The following is a 17,217-nucleotide window of genomic DNA, read 5'->3' on the forward strand; positions in this document are numbered from 1 at the left end:
AAATTCTAAATAACTGAACATGCGTGGCATACAATAGTTTTGCAAAAAAAAGCTGTAAAACAACATTCCAAAAAATCAACTAACTCTATTTACGAAAAGGGTTCAACATTTAATCGACTTACTTAAACCTTCCTTCTGCTGGGCAGCTGCAGTTGTGTTGTCCAACTTCTAGGTAAGTCGGCTCCAAGCAAAGAATTTACAGTTGCGAAATGCAGCTAAGACAGTCATATCAACAATGCTTCGAGTAACAATTTAATAGATTTAATGAAAAAACATATTATCATCAATGCCGCAAAATATTATATCATCTTCCATGTCATTAATAATACAACTATAAATTACTATCACAAGCGTTCCGCAGTCTAATAATACAATAACATCGAATAAGGAATAAACTTAACAAGTCTTGCAAGTTTTAACTCAAAAGTTCACCAAAACAGATAACTTAATATAAATATATCCAATTCTTGAGTTATAGAATGACTAATTCAACCTGCGGAGGCAACAGTGGTTCAAGATCTCGCTTTGCATTTTCACGCGCAATTTGCTTTCTTTTTAATCTGTCACGTTCCACACGAGAAGATACAGCACTGGGACTGGGACGGATTATTATTTTCTCGAGCACATCGCAGTTTTCCAGAATGTACTGGATAAAGTCAATATCACTCGCGCGACCATAATAACCAGAAAATTTGAACACTTTTAGGTGTTGGTGCTGAAACCTTATCACACCATTCACAAATGGTCTCACTTTCCTCAACTGTCGCCATTCATTCTGATAGAATAAATCAAATATAAAAAATAGATAAACCAAAAAAAAAAAAACCTAAAGATGAAGATGAAGACACGTAAAAGATAAATCACCTACCTCAAAAAAGAATTCCTCCAAGTGAGGAGATGCCCTTGCCAAAGCAGCTAGTCTAATAAGACTTTTGTCACCGAGTATGTCATCATATTCGATGAACAACTTCTTCAGTTTAGGCATTTCAGGGAAATTGCAGAGCTCGTCAGTTTCTTGTCCATGTCGAACATATTGGTCCACCAGGTGCAAGTTAAGGGACTCCAATTGAGAAATGCAGCAAGACAGTGTGGAAATTAAATGCCTCAAAGAAATACTGTCATCGTCACAATTGCCAGTTAACTCAACTAGCATTGGAACATTCTCGAGCACAACTGCCTTCAAAGCCGTAACATTAAGCGTAGTAAGTCTAGGTGCAGAAATTTTAAGTGATTCCAAACCCATGCAATAGTATAACTCCAAGTGTTTTAACATAAGGGATGGACCACAAACTTCAAGCTTTGATATTTTTTTAGAGTAGTGGACAATCAATTGTTCGAGTAGCGGGCAGTTATGTAAGAACAACTCAATAGCTCTATCACTCACAATAATCATTTTAAAAGACAATTGTTTGAGTGACTTGAAGTCGAAAAGCATTCGAGGTTGTTGCAACTTAGGTTCTGTGCCACTGCACGGGCTAAAAAACTCTTCAGGAAAACAATAAAAGATGCCAGATTTCTCCATGAACAATTCCAACCTCTGAACTTGTCTGGAAAAAGCGAATTCAAGCCATTGAGTGATTGAATTCTCGGCTGTTATGTCAAAACGGAAATGGATTATAAATTCTTTCAAGGTGGTCGATTTGTGGGATTGGAGAACGGAGTTCACCCATTCCACATACTTGGATCCCTCACTTTTGAGTAACTTGATATTTTTTTTAATCTTGCGCAGTGAACTTTTAGCATCGAAATTGAGAGAGGGGGTGTGTTTCCACAAGTTGATCCAACGAGAAGAAAGAACACTAGTGCGTGCAGCTTCCTTGAGCGATAGCAAAGACAGTATATCAACGAGAATGTCGTCTGGTAACTGACTTATCCGATCACCATCACCAAAGCATCTCTTAGCACACTGTCAGTTAAACAAACAATAAAATAACACATCAGAACTAATCAATGATGCAACTCACCCTCCCCCCACCCTTGTTAAGTTCCATTGACTAGATTTTCTACTAACATACTCTGATTTGCATAGTGCATACTCTTCTTTATTTTATCAGCAGGAAAATATCATAATCCCCACAAAAAAAAAATATCTTATTGCATATTGAGGGGGAATCAGATATTGAATTAAATTAGCCAAAACATTGGAAAACAAGCCTTAATCTTGAATGTTTAACATATAAAAAAAAAAGACATAAGTTTCGTCTTACACCAGATGAATTCCGAATTCCTAGTAAAATTAATTTTCACCACAAAAAAAAAAAAAAAAATTAATCTTTGTTCTTTTACGTATAAAACACATCAGCTTTATTAAAAAAATATCACCTTCTTGGGTTGAAAATTGGAATGGATATAGACTCGCTTCCCACCCATAGAGCTTGAATCTTCGAACAGAAAATTGAGAAGATAAAACAGAAAGACAGATTATCGATCTCCAGACCTAAATAATTACCATACACAAATTTTGCTACAGTTGGAAGAAAAGCGGTTGTAATTTGTATATTAATTATTTTTGGCAAATATGTAAATTAAGTATTTTTGGGCCGTTCTTTGCATGAACGGGCCGGGCCAGGCCGTCTGGCTGGGTATTAAGGAATAATTATTTATTTATTAGTAAAAATACTAACCAATTACTCCTATTATTTAGTTAATTATTGATTAATAATTGCGAGTGTTCTGTCCTAATTCCGACGATTCAGACGCCATGGGTAAGACGAAGCGAGTCGGAATTGATGATGATGATGATACCAGTTTTCTACCGATGAAGAAGAAGATGGTTAGCTTCGCTGCTTTCAACAAAGTTTATTATGGGCTTTTTTTTTTTTTTTTTTTTTTTTTCAATCTTTGCATGAAGAACCCCTATTTTAGTTGTTCATCTGAAAAAAAACCCTAACTTAATTTTTTTTATATAATTTATTTTATATGTCTGTGGCATAAAAATCCCTAATTTAATTTGTTGATGTGTTATTTTGCAACTTTCCTCTTATTGCATTGTTGATTAGTTCTAATGTATTGTTCGATTGACAGTGTGCGAACATATGCCGTTTCCATGATGATCTGATAAGTCGGTTGCCGGACGACATTCTTGTTGATATACTGTCTTTCCTATCGCTCAAGGAAGCAGCGCGTACTAGTCTTCTTTCGTCTCGTTGGATGAACCTGTGGAAACAAACGCAATCACTCAATTTTGATGTTCCAAGCACATTAAAAAAGATTAGAAAAGGATCCCATGAACTGAATTGGGAGAGAAACAAGTATGTGAAATGGGTGAAGGACGTTCTCGGATCCTACAAATCGACCACCTTAAAACAATTCGTAATCCGTTTTCCTTTAGGTGTATCAGCCAAGAATTCAATCACTCTGTGGCTTGAATTCGCATTTCGCAGACAAGTTCAGAGGTTGGAATTGAACCTTGGGAAACCCCCCAACTTCTATTGTTTTCCTGAAGAGTTTTTTACCCCGCCAGAACCTAAGATGCAACAGCCTCGTATGCTTTTCGACTTTAATTCGCTCAAAGAACTGTCTTTTAAAAGCATTATTGTGAGTGATAGAGCTATTGAGTTGTTCTTACATAACTGCCCGCTACTCGAACAATTGATTGTCCACTACTCTGAAAAAATATCAAAGCTTGAAGTTTGTGGTCCATCCCTTATGTTAAAACACTTGGAGATAGTCCATTGCACGGGTTTGAAATCACTTAAAGTTTCTGCACCTAGACTTACTACACTTAATGTTACGGTTTTGAAGGTAGTTTTGCTCGAGAATGTTCCAATGCTAGTTGATTTAACTGGCAGTTGTGACGATGACAGTATTTCTCTGAGACATTTAATTTCCACACTGTCTTGCTGCATTTCTCAATTGGAGTCTCTTAACTTGAACCTGGTGGACCGACATGTTCGATATGTACAAGAAACTGACGAACTCCGCAATTTCCCTAAAATGCCTAAACTGAAGAAGTTGTTCATCGAGTATGATGACGCACTAGGTGATGAAAGTCTTATTAGATTGGCTGCTTTGGCAAGGGCATCTCCTCATCTGGAGGAATTTGTTTTTGAGGTAGGCGATTTCTCTTTCGTTTCTTCGTTTTTTGGATTTTTTTGTTTTTTATTCATTTCATTTTTGATTTATTCTATCAGAATACATGGCAACATCCGAGGAAAGTTACACCATATAAGAATGCTATTATAAGGTTTCGGCACCAGCACCTAAAAGTCTTCAAATTTCGTGGCTATTATGGTCACGCGAGTGATACTGACTTTGTCCAGTACATTTTGGAAAATTGCGTTGTGCTTAAGAAACTAATAATTCATCCCTGTGCTGTACTTATCTGTGTGAAAGGTGGCGAATTAAAAGATGAGCAAATTGCACGTGAAAATGCGAAGTTTGGCCTTGAACCACTGTTGCCTCGCCGCGTTAAATTGGTTATTGTTTAGCTTAAGAATTGGCCTTTTTATATTGAAGTGAAGTCTATCCGTTTTCGGTGAAGTTTTGATTTGATTAAGAGTAATTTGCTTTGTTGATTTATTTATAAGATTAATGATTTATTGTTGGTAATGTGGCAAACAATAACAATTTATTTTGCTTGATAATGAATCAATAGAATTATACACTGTAACAATGGTTCCCAAAGTTGAACAGACTTCGCAGTTGGTACCTCAAGAAAGACATTAATAAAATGGCAAATTCCACATCACCTCTGTAAATTTCTAATTTTTGCATTTACCCCCTCAAAATTAAAAGTGAATGTCCCCTTTCAAATATTATTCTTGTTACACAGTGCTCCGATAGCAAAATTCTGATGGATTATTCATCGGAATTGAGGATTTTTGTTGACCATCCATCCATCTTTTGAATTTTTAGGGGGGAAAGTGCAAAGAACAGAAATTTGTAGAGGTCAATGTGCATTTTGTCCTAAAAAAAGGTACAAAAATCAAATAAATAAGTTTTTAATTTTTAGGGGGGAAAGTGCAAAATACAGAAATTTATAGTGGGTCAATGTGCATTTTGTCCTAAAATAAAAGGTACAAAAATCAAATAAAAAAGTTTTAAATTTTTAGGGGGGAAAGTGCAAAATACAGAAATTTATAGTTGGTCAATGTGCATTTTGTCCTAAAAAAAAGGTACAAAAATAATAAAATAAAAAAAGTGGAGATGCGGGGTATCGATCCCCGTACCTCTCGCATGCTAAGCGAGCGCTCTACCATCTGAGCTACATCCCCGAATGATGGTATGCTGTCGTCCTTTATAAAAATCATAATACCTTGAAGGGTCATTTGATAAGTGGTATCAACTTTTTATAAATATTATCTAGTCACGTTTCGGAAGTTCACTATTAAACCATCAATTTGGTTTTTGATAAAAAAAATCCATTGAAGTATTCTAATTACAAAATAAAATTTTCATCGAATAAAAAATTCTATTTAATTTCATAAAATTTTCATTAGCCGAAGCCCAAACAGTTAACCCAACATCAATGTTAATTTCTTCATTTAATTATTGGGCTGACCCGTGACCCGGCCCGCAGCAGTGGCTTTCATAATACCCTTTCCTTACTCAGTGGGACCCACAGCAAAATCACCCCTTTCCTTAGCGTACAGAACGAGAAACCCCGATATAAATCCCCAACCTATAAACACCACTTTGAAACTAACGGGAAACCACACTCCGAAATCACCAAACGTTCGATTTTTTTTTTTCTTTTTTGGAGAGGAAGGATTTAAGGAGGTTTTTTGAATTCCGCCATGTTCGCAAAACGTTTGTTGCAGAAGGCAGCTCATCGTCATCATCAGGTACCGATTGATTCATCAACTCAGTTGACTTTCATTCTTTCTTCTCCCAACTCAATCGAATTTCATTTTTTTTGTTTCTGACTTTTTTTCATTTTTGTTTTGATTCAGCGTCACGAAAAAGGTTTGCTGACGTCAGACGACTTGAATCTTCAGGTCAATGTGCACTATGGGATTCCTTCTACGGCGTCGCTTCTTGCTTTTGATCCGATTCAGCGCCTACTGGCAATCGCCACATTGTGAGTGCGCGCATACTCTTTTTTGTTATCGATTACTTCGGGTTTATATTTGCAAATATCGGCTTGATTTCTCGAAATAGAGATTGTTTCGAGTTGTACCGAGAAATCACATGTAAGTGAAATTAGTGTGAGTATAGTTTCATGACAGATGTTATGTCTTGGTTGTGTTTCGAATATAATCGATAAAATATTTAGTTCTACTAATCATTTTTCAAGCTGTACTGGAATTGTTCGGAATCTTTTGCTTAACAAAACACCATGTTGTTTTCGTTGTGTCTGCTTCAATTCCAATTTTGTTGGCTGATATTTGGAATGCATTCTTTTTATAGTCGTGATAACGTGCAAACGGCAAATATCATCATCTTCATTTCTTATGTTATTTCATGATGTGGATTTGTTTTTACTATTGATCGATCGACGACTTACGTTCTAGTTTCTACCCATCTTCACCTTAAAACTTGTATGCAGGGATGGTAGGATAAAGGTAATTGGTGGTGATAACATCGAAGGACTTTTGATTTCGCCAAAGATGTCGCCATATAAATACTTAGAGGTCTGTCTTCTATGTCCCGTACTAACTCTCAACTTGAGATGATTCTATGGGAAATCTGCTTTAAATTCCACCTACTGCACTGAGTTCCTTCTCTGGTGTTTGACAGAAATTGACATTATCAGCTAGAAATTGTGATTCTAAAGTATCGTTAGTATTACTTCTAATTATTCATTGTTCTTATGTTTGCAGTTTCTGCAGAATCAAGGTTTCTTGGTTAGCATTACAAATGACAATGAAATTCAGGTGTGCATAATTCTCTAGATCTTGCGTCGTTGGTCAACTATGAAACTGATTTCTGGAGTTCTTGAATGCACAACTCTGTGTTCTAAAAAAATTTAGAAGTAATTCTAGCACTTCTGATTGGTTCTCATCGTTCAAGCATACACCATAGAAATAAGTTGTATGCTACGCATTTGATCTTCTAATGCTACTTATTTCAACTGTTAGATCACTTGATTTTTCTCAAGGTTATTTAGTTACTGACCAATAAAGTAGCGGATGGACTGTTCCATGTAATCTTAATTTAAGTAGTTCCAGTCAATTCATTTTCTGGAAATTTAGAATGCAGAACTCTGTCTTCTACTTTTCAGTTCACTTTCTTATTTTAAGCATTTCTAGTAAACTCTATGCTATGGAGTAACCTACCAAAATAAGGTGCTGTCATTCTTATCAATCTTCTTCAAATAAGATATTGAGTGTTCGAGTTTCTCTGAGAAGGTTTGATATCAAGGGTGCTTCCACCACCATTATAGTTCTTGAAATTTGTTTCCACCACCATTATGGATAACTATCTAAAAACATCTCTCCCCTTCTCAGGTTTGGAATCTGGAGACAAGGTCAATAGCTTGTTGTTTACAGTGGCAATCCAATGTAACTGCTTTCTCTGTAATCAGTGGCTCCTCATTTATGTATGATACTGATATGAACGTGAATAGGCTTTGAATATTGCAGCAGCGCACTACCATGGGGTGGTTCTTATTGGTCTTATGGCACGTGAACATTTTTCTCTCTTTTCTTCCAGGTATATTGGCGATGAAAACGGATTGATGTCCGTTCTGAAGTATGATCCAAACAGTGAACAGCTTTTGCAATTTCATTACCATCTATCTTCAGATTCTCTTGCTGGTGAGTACTCTAAAGTCACAGAAATATTTCTTAAAAGTGCAGGTGTACATTGTTTATTTCCTAAAATAAACCTCATTCAGTAAGATTTATTAGAATCTAGAACCATTGACCACTTCTGAATTGCTTCTGATAATGAGGGCTGTCATTGTGGAGACATCAATTCACCTCTAAGAATACTTAAAGTACATGCTCACAGATAGGCTCCAACTCTTCGTAGAGGCTGAACCAAAAAAAACTAGGGATAACTTAGACTGTGTTTGATTTTTTCCCCAAGATTTAAGATCTTTAATTGGATTCTAAATGAACATAGTTTCCCATTGAATACATTTGATGGATTATTTCCAGTAAAAGCTCTATTAATTTTCCGTTTGTCGGAACATTTGGTTTTAAAGCCTTATCCTGGTAGCGATGCATAGGGAGTATATTTCTATTTTACGATCAAAGAACCCACTCATTTACTTTATCAAGTTAATAGTTTATATCACTAATGTCTTAAAAATAACTTCCTGAAACTTCAATGACGAATTATTTTTAGCTAGAAAAGGTTAAAGACATGCTCTGTCACATATGATTATGCTTGTGATATCATGCTAAATGCAAATGCTATCTATATGTTTTGCATTCAAATGGTATACACGCACTTTCAACAAATAAGTTCGTGTTTTTATTTCACAGAAGCTACTGGATTCTCAATTTCTAGTCGGCAACCTATAGTTGGACTTCTTCCTCAACCATTTTCTTCGGGAAATAGGCAAGTTATGATTAGTCTCTACATCTCTTGCTCATTTATTTTTTTGTTGGAACTCAGCAGGCAATTTGTGTTTTTAAGTTGAGCGAATATCTTAAGATACTAAATGGTGACATGAAGGACCTTCAACAACTTTTTTACTTGCGCACTTGCTATATAGTTTTTTACTGAATTTCCCTTTTAGAAGCTTCGACTTTGCTCAAATCTAGACTTTTTCTGAAATGATAACAAAATATTTTTAGCATTTGTAGGCTATTGATTGCTTATGCCAGTGGGTTGATTATTCTCTGGGATGTGGTTGAAGCACATGCTATTGTTGTTCGAGGTGATAAGGTCCTTCAACTGAAAAACAAAGTTGTTCCTCCTAACGACGTAGACACCAGCACTTTCGACGATACACCTTCTTGTGACTTGGAGGAGAAAGAGATCACTGCTCTGTGTTGGGCATCTACTGAAGGGTCCATTCTTGCTGTTGGATATATAGATGGGGATATTTTATTTTGGAATACATCCAAAGATTCTCCTATCAAGGACGAAGAAGCTCGGTTGTCACCAAATGTTGTCAAGCTACAGTTGTCTTCTGCTGAGAAGAGGCTGCCTGTCATTGTTTTGCACTGGCTGGACAACAGTAAATCTCATAATCGTCTAGAAGGTCAACTTCTCGTGTATGGTGGTGATGAGATAGGATTCGAAGAAGTTGTTACGGTGGGTTTGTCAAACTAAATTCTTGTCAGATATTACCTCCAGTCCCAATTATGTGATACCTTTTGATAATGACTACAAAAATGTTAAATATTGATGAAATGCTATTGTCCATCAACTGTACTAATCTTTATGAGGTTATCAAACCACACTCTATAACAAGCATAAAAGTTTGGTGTTTGTGAAATGGTATCTGCAGAAGATTTCTCTGAAAAAGTAATTGAGAAGGAGAATATTTGTTCTCTACATATTTGGTTCAGAAGAGGAGTTCTTTATTTATTAAATGACAGTAATCTAAGAACCTGGATAGTTTGATTTTCTGCAAAATCATTTTGATGTATTTTCATGCCTTTTTCCTGTTAATTTAATCTTTATAATAGTGAAAAAGCAACTACATTATTTTTTCAGAAAACCAAATGCCGTGGAGGCTTGTATACTATCTCAATTTTTGTGTGCTTTAATACACTTCACTGAATTTATAAAAGAATTTTCTGTAGTGGAAGTTCAAACTGATGACCCTACTACGCTTTAAAAGTCTGATATGTTCTCGGAATTTTTTTTTTGTTGGGCAGGTTCTTAGTCTTGAATGGTCATCTGGAATGGAAGCAGTGGGATGTGTAGGTCGTGTAGACCTCTCTCTTACTGGCTCTTTTGCTGATATGATTTTAATACCATCTGCTGGTGCAACTGGGAGTGATACAAATGCTTCTCTGTTTGTTTTATCAAACCCTGGCCGTGTAAATATCTATGATAGAAGCAGCCTTTCTTCCTCAGACTTACAGGCCAGGATGGAACTACCTACCTCTGCTGTAAATTTTCCTGCTTGCATACCAACTATTGATCCTGTGATGACTGTTTCAGAATATTTTCATATATATGGAAGCATAGAAGCCTTGGTATCCAAGGTGATATATTATGTGATACCCTTCTTCTTTTGTCTTACGTTCCTTTATTTGTTCTTCTGTTATCCTGATTCTAAACTGACTACTACTCATGTTTCTTTGTCTAATTAGTTAGCTGCGGTGAGTTCAACACATACATTGCCTGGGAATAGAAAGTGGCTCTTAACTGGGGGTGTCAATAATAATATAAATTTTGGTGAAGATAACAAGGTCCACAGACTGTACGTAGCAGGCTATCAGGATGGATCAATTCGACTATGGGATGCTACTTATCCAGTTTTTTCGTTCCTTTGCGTTTTGACAAATGAGGTTAAGATTTAATTTATTTCATGGAACTTGCCAAGTTAAAAGGATAAAAAAAACTCAATTCCTTTTCTTTTATTGTTGCCAACAGATTTACGTGGCAACACTTAATGTAAGCTTTTGCTGATGAATGGCAGGTTACTGGAGAAAATTTGGATGATTCTAGTGCATCATTGACGACACTTGATTTATGCTTCTCCACGTTGAGATTAGCAGTTGGCAGTGAATGTGGTCTGGTAGAAGTGTTTCATAAATATTCAAGTTCTAATCAATGGAACATGCTTTCCCTGCTTTTATTTATTCTTCTCTTGGTTTGATCTCATAGGTCCAAGTTTACCACCTCTATGGCAGCGACGAAACAAGCTTTCATTTTGTTACTGAGACCAAAAGTGAAGGTGATTTAAACTCTATACCACACTTTCTCATGAATCCCCTCCATTACAAGATTTATGCAATTGTTGGATACAAATTAAAATCCACATGTATATGGCCCATAGGCTGCTCTATCATTTCTTCGATTAACTCGATTGCTGTCTATGTATTAAAATTATGATTGTGATGGAGGACTTCGTATGAGCTACAGGAGCACAACTAATAATTACATTAAGAGTGATTCCGAAGTATCTACTTCTGTTTTCGGTTAACATAATCCTGTTTCTTAGGAATTACAAGCAATTATTGTATGATTAGATTACTGTTACTTTTAATGATTGCATGTATAATATCAGGTCCAGCAACTGAATTATTAAAAGATCATTAGAGAGCCAAGTAATATTATAGACTTATTTTTTTTTTACGTGCCAAATGTAGCTTAGAAACTTCAAAGAGTAGGTTCATGTTCCAAGGTTGGCCGTATTATTGGACAAACTTGAATTGGATCGTAGTATGTTGTCTCAACTTGATGTAACCATCATTTCCTGCAGTTCGCAGCTCTGCTAAAGTTCAAGGACCTAGGCGTGGAGCTGTTTTCAACATTGTAAAATCAGGAGTTCAGGCACTGAAATTCACAAATGATGGCTCCAAACTTATTGTTGGATATGAATGTTCTCGAGTGAGTAAGATCTTTCTAGGTTCCAAGTCAAATGATTGCAGTAATTACAAATGTGGGCAAGTTGCTCATTGTGCTAAATCCCACTTCATGCAGACTTCATGTACATGTTAATTCGTATTGTGGCCTATATAAACTGCCTTTGTTTCAGATTGCAGTGCTGGATGTGCATTCATCATCTGTTTCCTTTATAACAGACTCTATAACCGACTCCCCAGTGGTATCAGTACACTGTAAAGCTATTGTTTATGAAACGGCTAAAAATAATAATGAATCTGCACAAAAGATCCCAGATAACTGTAGAAGAGAAGCTATATTCATATTAACCAAGGATGCAAGTATCTATGTTATTGACGGTAATAATGGTAGTATGATTAGCTCAAGGCCTGTCCAGTTGAAGAAGAAGTCAACAGCAATTTCCGTGTATGTTATAGGCAAGTATCCTCTTAATGGTTATTCAATTTCTGTTTCAGTTGTATCCATTGCTTACTGGGTTTCTTATACTTCAGAAAGCCAGGCAGCTGTTTATAAATCTGTCGATAAACAACAGTTGCCGAAGGATGATATTCTAAGAAATGAGCTTCCCGAGGATGCTGCCCAAGTGAGTGAGAAAAGTAAAACTGAAGACCACCCTTTGGACAAAATTCCCTCCACACAAAGTTTGAAAGATTTATATGTCTTGCTTTGTTGTAAGGATTCAATACGTGTACACCCTGCCAAGTCTGTGGTTCAAGTAAGTGTCTCTTGTTTCTGATTCCCAGTTTCTTTGATTTTATTTTTCATTAACTTAAGTTCTACGGTTTATCAGGGAGAAAGTAAATCTATTCATAAAGTCAAACTTTCCAACCCCTGCTGTTGGACTACTCTCATCAGAAAAGATGAAAAAGTTTGTGGATTGGTCGTCTTTTATCAGACAGGCGTGATGGAGATCAGGTAACTACTTCATCGAATTTTCTACTTTGTTCTAGGTTACATCATATTTCCACTATCACAGGCTCCAAGAATTCCATCCTGCAAGTCTTATTTAGAATTTTATCACCAGTCTTAACTTTAAAATCTAGCGTTTGGATGTCTCCCAATGACATTAACTGGAGTTGCAGAAATTGACCGGAAAAGATGTTGTAATGTCTGGTCTTATGCAGATCGTTACCTGATCTGGAATTGGTGAAAGAATTTTCTTTAACGTCAGAGTTAAGGTGGAATTTCAGGGCAAACATGAAAGGGATGATCAGCTCGACAGAAAATTCGCATATTGCATTGGTAATGCTGCTATAATTGTGTTGTTCCATGAGAAATAATTCTGTCAATGTTCTTTGGGTTACCAAACATACTTCGTTTATAAGCTTAAATGTGGCTAGTATAATTGTTAAAAGTTTTCTAATATCCAAGTGTTAACAGAATGTTTTATTGTTCTTAATTTTTTTATGCATCTCTACTAAAATATCTTCTAATGCTGAGCATTTCGCATAGGCAAATGGCTATGAAGTGGCATTTATTTCTGTACTCGACGGTGACCATGATTCAAGGTATATATTTATTATCATGTCCACCGGTCGACGCTGTTCCAGCGGTGCTTATTGGGCAATAGACAAGGTTCAGGATACGTTGAATTAAGAGGGGTTTTTTTTTCATTTTCAGGATCCAAAAGTCCCTGCCTAGTCTTCATGATGAAGTGCTTGCGGCTGCGGCCAGTGCTGCAATTAGTGCTTCCTCGGATCTCAAGAGAAAACAGGTTTGATAATTGATACTGTTGGTTTCTCAATCATTTATGCTTTGAATCTTTCTTTAATTTTGTACAACTGCTTGATTTGGCACTACAGGGAGGTAACACAGGAATTCTGGGAGGTATTGTAAAAGGATTTAAGGGGCGGAATCAAAACAAATCAACGAATCATGGGTCCAACTATAAATCTGATTTTAGTCACCTAGAGGAAATATTCACGAGGAATCCATTTCCAGAGTCATCAACACCTACAGATGAACAGGAAGCTTTTGAGCTTACTATAGGTTTCACGTCTATCTCTGCCTTTTTTGTATTATTTTTTTTTTCTTATCTAACAAACTATTTTTTTTAAGTTTTATGTTCTTTTATAAGGATGCTATGTTTTATGTTCACTCCATGTGGCTAATAATAAATTTGTACAGATGACATTGAAATTGACGAACCTATACCTTTTGCATCTACGTCATCCCATGAAGTAGGTAAACAAGTTAAAGGTATGGAAGTTGCCACTTTTGTTGATTGTGAATTTGTGATTAGACAAGATATGAAGTAACTGAATATATTGTTATTATCTTGCAGACAAGAAAAATGAACGAGAACAATTATTGGATGATGGTGGTGAGATTAAGCCTAGACTTAGAACACGGGAAGAAATCATTGCTAAATACAGAAAAGCTGAGGTAATTTATGAGCTCTTTGAGCTATCAGACTTGTTGCCACATTGGAGCATTCTTATCAATATTGCTGCTTGATCGTTTGTTTTTTTTTTTTTTTTTTAATTCCAGGACGCCTCGGCTGCAGCTGGAGAAGCAAGAAACAAGCTTCTGGAGCGCCAGGAGAAACTTGAGGTGAACTTATCTGTGATCATTATAAAAATGTGAATTTCATCCAGTGTTAACCACGACACTGGCTCATAATGGAGGCTATTATTGTCTTTTTTCTCCAGAGAATCAGTAAACGAACGGAAGATCTTCGTAATGGAGCCGAAGACTTCGCATCATTGGCTGGCGAGCTTGCCAAGGCAATGGAAAACCGGAAATGGTATCAAATATGATAGCATTTCATAGAAGTTGCTTCATCTCTTTCAGTTGTCCTCTACGTGTGATTTGCATATTTTGGTTTCAAGTGAAGCTTTGTGGTTACAACTCATGAGAAATGGACATAATTTATATCAATCGGCTTATTATTCGTGGTTCTCATCAACATGGAAATACAACCCAGTTGAGGAAACTGGAGAAAATGTCATTCTTTCGTTTGTTTGCTTTTCCTTTTTTACTGTAAATTGTGGATGGCCTAAAGATGATACCGGAGATTTGCATGTGAGATAGCTTGGAAATAATTACTTATTGGGTGAGAGGATTTTGTAACTGGTGCTACACATCATGAGCGTTCATAATTCTTTGTATTTACAGTGTAAATAGTTGTTCCATGTTTCACGAGACATCGAACATGTTTGAATTATTTTTTTTTCAGTGGATTTCAAGACTTGGTTTTTCGTGATCAACGTAGATTTCAAATTCATCTCATTTAGAATGTAGAAGATGGATCATCAAATCAACCGTTGGATCACATGTGGCCCCACTGTAATCCTTGGCTCACGATCCTCATACTACGAAAACCCAAAATCAGGCAAGTCAAAAATTCACAATATATGGAAAGAAGTTTAGTGTTACAGATCCTGCTGTGACAGTAAGAATGACAATCGGGTGAGTTGTTTCAAACCTGGAACAAAAAACATACTAATATACCGACTTAAACAAAAGTTAGAGCCCAACAAATTATTCATCGTAGTATAGGTAAAATCATAGTTCTATCGGAACTTAAAATCCATCGATCACTCTTGAACTAGAAATCCTTCTAGCAACAAGTTCTTTCAACTCTATCTCCCCAGGGAACCTATTCTCCTTCAGTTTAGAAAATACCTGCATCGTACATACTGAAAAGTTCAGTAAAACTCGGGATAAAAATAATATCATGCTAAAAATAGAATTCCAATAACATCTGTTTTTTAAATTGCAAGTACAGGAAACTGTCGAGAATTTAGGACCGGACAGTTCACAACAGAGTCGCTTCAAACTTACCAATACTGGACAAATTTTGAACGCAATCATGCAAGGAAGACATTTTGAATCACTTCAAATCAATGCTTCATTCTTACAATCACTCAACAAAGGGTTTTACTCGATTATGGAGGGGCAAGGCCAGGAGGGGCTATAAGCATCTTTTTTTACCACAGCGCATTCAACTGGCCTTGCAGGCAGATCCAAACCCTAAAAGCTATGTTAAATTTAGGCTTCTGCTAATCGTAATCTCAGAGTGTTTTTTTTTTTTAAATAAATTATCCACATTCAAATTAGATCAAGATTTTATATCATTTGCTTCATTGGTTAAAAACAAACATGCCGCAGATATGTTTCTAGCACAAAATATTAACACTAACTACTGACGAAGGATGAGAGGAGCATTACCGGTTCACCATTGCAGTACACTTCAAAAGCACCTGAACTCTGCAGGAAGGACTGTATGAAGTTTCCAAGCAGCCAAGTGCTTGCCATACTCCCAAACCTATTTGCACGCATGGAATAGTACCACTGCGGTGGTGCAGCAAACCCTAATCTTGGAAAAATTTGTTCACCGCCCACTATAATTCCAATCACTCCAAACTGAAGAACTGGTACCAGTTTGCTCAACATGCGTTTGGGTAGTGTAGGAGGGTAATTTGCAAGAGCTACGTTGATTCCAGGAAATTGGCTTTCTAGCATATTCTTCATCGTGACTGCAGTCCCTCTGCCGAAATGGAAGTCATGTAAATGTATGCGCATATTAACCAAAAAATGGATAGTTAATTTTTCACGCTCTCTGTGCATCATCTTAGCAACTATGCTTCTAATCTTATTGAGTCTATGTTACGAAGATGATGAACTTACACAGCCAAAATAATAAATACTGCTAAAATGAATATTCATTTAAGATTTTCAAACACCTAAATGCATATTGCTACTGCGCAAATGTTGCTTCTAATCTTATCGAGTGTGTATCTTCATTGCTGTAATGATGTAGGTTTTCTGTTCCTATGAACATGTAGAATCGTGATCGTACAAACTATGAATTAACATTTCGTTTAATCTCACAATAGTGTTGACCTATGTGTAATCTCACAATAGTCTTGAAGTATAGCATCAGAAAGTAAACATGAAATACGAAAAATCAACAGTAAAATTTGATCAACAATGGCAGAAAAATAATTTATAAATACCTGTAAGAACAAGAAGCACAAAAGTCGATGCTAACAGTGTTTCCAAAACCTATCCCGCTAGATTTCTGTTAAAAAAAACACAGTAAGCATAGCAAAATTGACTTTGTATTAGAAGACGACGCTCTATTCCGATCTAGAGTACTTCTCACAGTATAAATTCAATTCAACGATTAATATAATAATCAATAAAATTGAAATCTCCCCCAAATTTAATTGAAGATATTAGGTCAAACCTGAGTCGGGAACTCAAGGGATGGATGTTGTTGCTGGATTAGGGGCTGTGAATCGGGTTGATGGTGGTGGTGGTGGTGGTGAGTAGCGGCGGGCTTAGACGGCGGCGGAGAAAAGAGGTTGAAGATGTCGGAGCAAAACAGGAGGAGTGGTAGCCCCACTAACAGAAGTTGTGCCCGATCCATATTTTCGCCGGAGCTCCGATTTAATTGAATCGGATGAGAAGAAGAAAAAGAGAAGGTAAAGGCAAATGTTGAATACAGAGAACTCCATATATTAATAGTGGAAAATTACAGTTTTCGCCCCTAGAGTTTTCACTAATTTCATATTTGGCCGCTTGTTCACAAAAAACATATTTATCCCCTCGTGTTTCAATAGTTTATCATTTTTTGTCGTTTCCGTCAATTCACCGTTCGTCTGTCAGTTAAGTTAGACTTTATTCCGTTATCATTGACGGAAAATTGACGGAAATGACTTAAAGTGTTAAATGTTTGAAACATGAGGGACCAAATGTGCTTTTTGTGAACATGAGGGACCAAATGTGAAATCATTGCTAGTGTATTGAAATACAGTTAAACCTCTATAAATTAATACAGATGGGACC

At 36.3% G+C, this 17,217-nt stretch overlaps 4 protein-coding genes and 1 non-coding gene across 7 annotated transcripts; 2 read left to right on the plus strand and 3 right to left on the minus strand.

Moving 5' to 3' along the window:
• Positions 1-260: 260 nt before the first annotated feature.
• Positions 261-2,496, minus strand: LOC105952737 (F-box/LRR-repeat protein At3g26922). The gene is made up of 3 exons (XM_088824899.1): positions 2,323-2,496; positions 869-1,906; positions 261-775 (listed from the first exon to the last, which is right to left on the minus strand). Exons 1-3 carry the CDS (start codon positions 2,368-2,370, stop codon positions 473-475), a joined length of 1,389 nt encoding a protein of 462 aa, XP_088681025.1. The 5' UTR covers positions 2,371-2,496; the 3' UTR covers positions 261-472.
• Positions 2,386-4,629, plus strand: LOC105952736 (F-box/LRR-repeat protein At3g26922). The gene is made up of 3 exons (XM_012976316.2): positions 2,386-2,773; positions 3,025-4,053; positions 4,134-4,629. The coding sequence occupies exons 1-3, from the start codon at positions 2,702-2,704 to the stop codon at positions 4,428-4,430; spliced, it is 1,398 nt and encodes a 465-aa protein (XP_012831770.2). The 5' UTR covers positions 2,386-2,701; the 3' UTR covers positions 4,431-4,629.
• A 514-nt stretch (positions 4,630-5,143) lies between these two features.
• TRNAA-AGC (transfer RNA alanine (anticodon AGC)) lies at positions 5,144-5,216 on the minus strand. Its single transcript has one exon. It is a non-coding gene; the product is annotated as a tRNA-Ala (tRNA).
• Positions 5,217-5,325: 109 nt separating this feature from the next.
• LOC105953101 (uncharacterized) lies at positions 5,326-14,630 on the plus strand. 3 transcript variants are annotated; one of them, XM_088824898.1, is made up of 24 exons: positions 5,326-5,786; positions 5,895-6,022; positions 6,491-6,575; positions 6,765-6,818; positions 7,392-7,445; positions 7,597-7,700; positions 8,376-8,451; positions 8,700-9,153; positions 9,723-10,055; positions 10,164-10,361; positions 10,493-10,591; positions 10,681-10,750; positions 11,279-11,406; positions 11,555-11,837; positions 11,913-12,136; positions 12,212-12,336; positions 12,546-12,663; positions 12,874-12,929; positions 13,042-13,135; positions 13,224-13,410; positions 13,549-13,620; positions 13,706-13,806; positions 13,912-13,974; positions 14,073-14,630. In XM_088824898.1, coding segments are annotated over exons 5-24 (2,895 nt in total). In that variant the 5' UTR covers positions 5,326-5,786; positions 5,895-6,022; positions 6,491-6,575; positions 6,765-6,818; positions 7,392-7,443; the 3' UTR covers positions 14,181-14,630. The 3 variants fall into 3 exon arrangements, with proteins under 3 accessions (XP_088681024.1, XP_012832184.2, XP_088681023.1); XM_012976730.2 differs by having other exon boundaries at positions 5,332-5,786; positions 7,392-7,483; XM_088824897.1 differs by having other exon boundaries at positions 5,566-5,786; positions 7,392-7,483; positions 8,379-8,451.
• Positions 14,631-14,751: 121 nt separating this feature from the next.
• LOC105953102 (selT-like protein) lies at positions 14,752-16,876 on the minus strand. Its single transcript, XM_012976732.2, has 4 exons — positions 16,616-16,876; positions 16,383-16,447; positions 15,595-15,913; positions 14,752-15,048 (listed from the first exon to the last, which is right to left on the minus strand). Exons 1-4 carry the CDS (start codon positions 16,796-16,798, stop codon positions 14,947-14,949), a joined length of 669 nt encoding a protein of 222 aa, XP_012832186.2. The 5' UTR covers positions 16,799-16,876; the 3' UTR covers positions 14,752-14,946.
• Between the last annotated feature and the right edge of the window lie 341 nt (positions 16,877-17,217).

Source organism: Erythranthe guttata, chromosome 10 (genome assembly GCF_056151865.1).
Source record: "Erythranthe guttata isolate IM_541 chromosome 10, IM_541, whole genome shotgun sequence".
NCBI classification, from domain to species: Eukaryota; Viridiplantae; Streptophyta; class Magnoliopsida; order Lamiales; family Phrymaceae; genus Erythranthe; species Erythranthe guttata.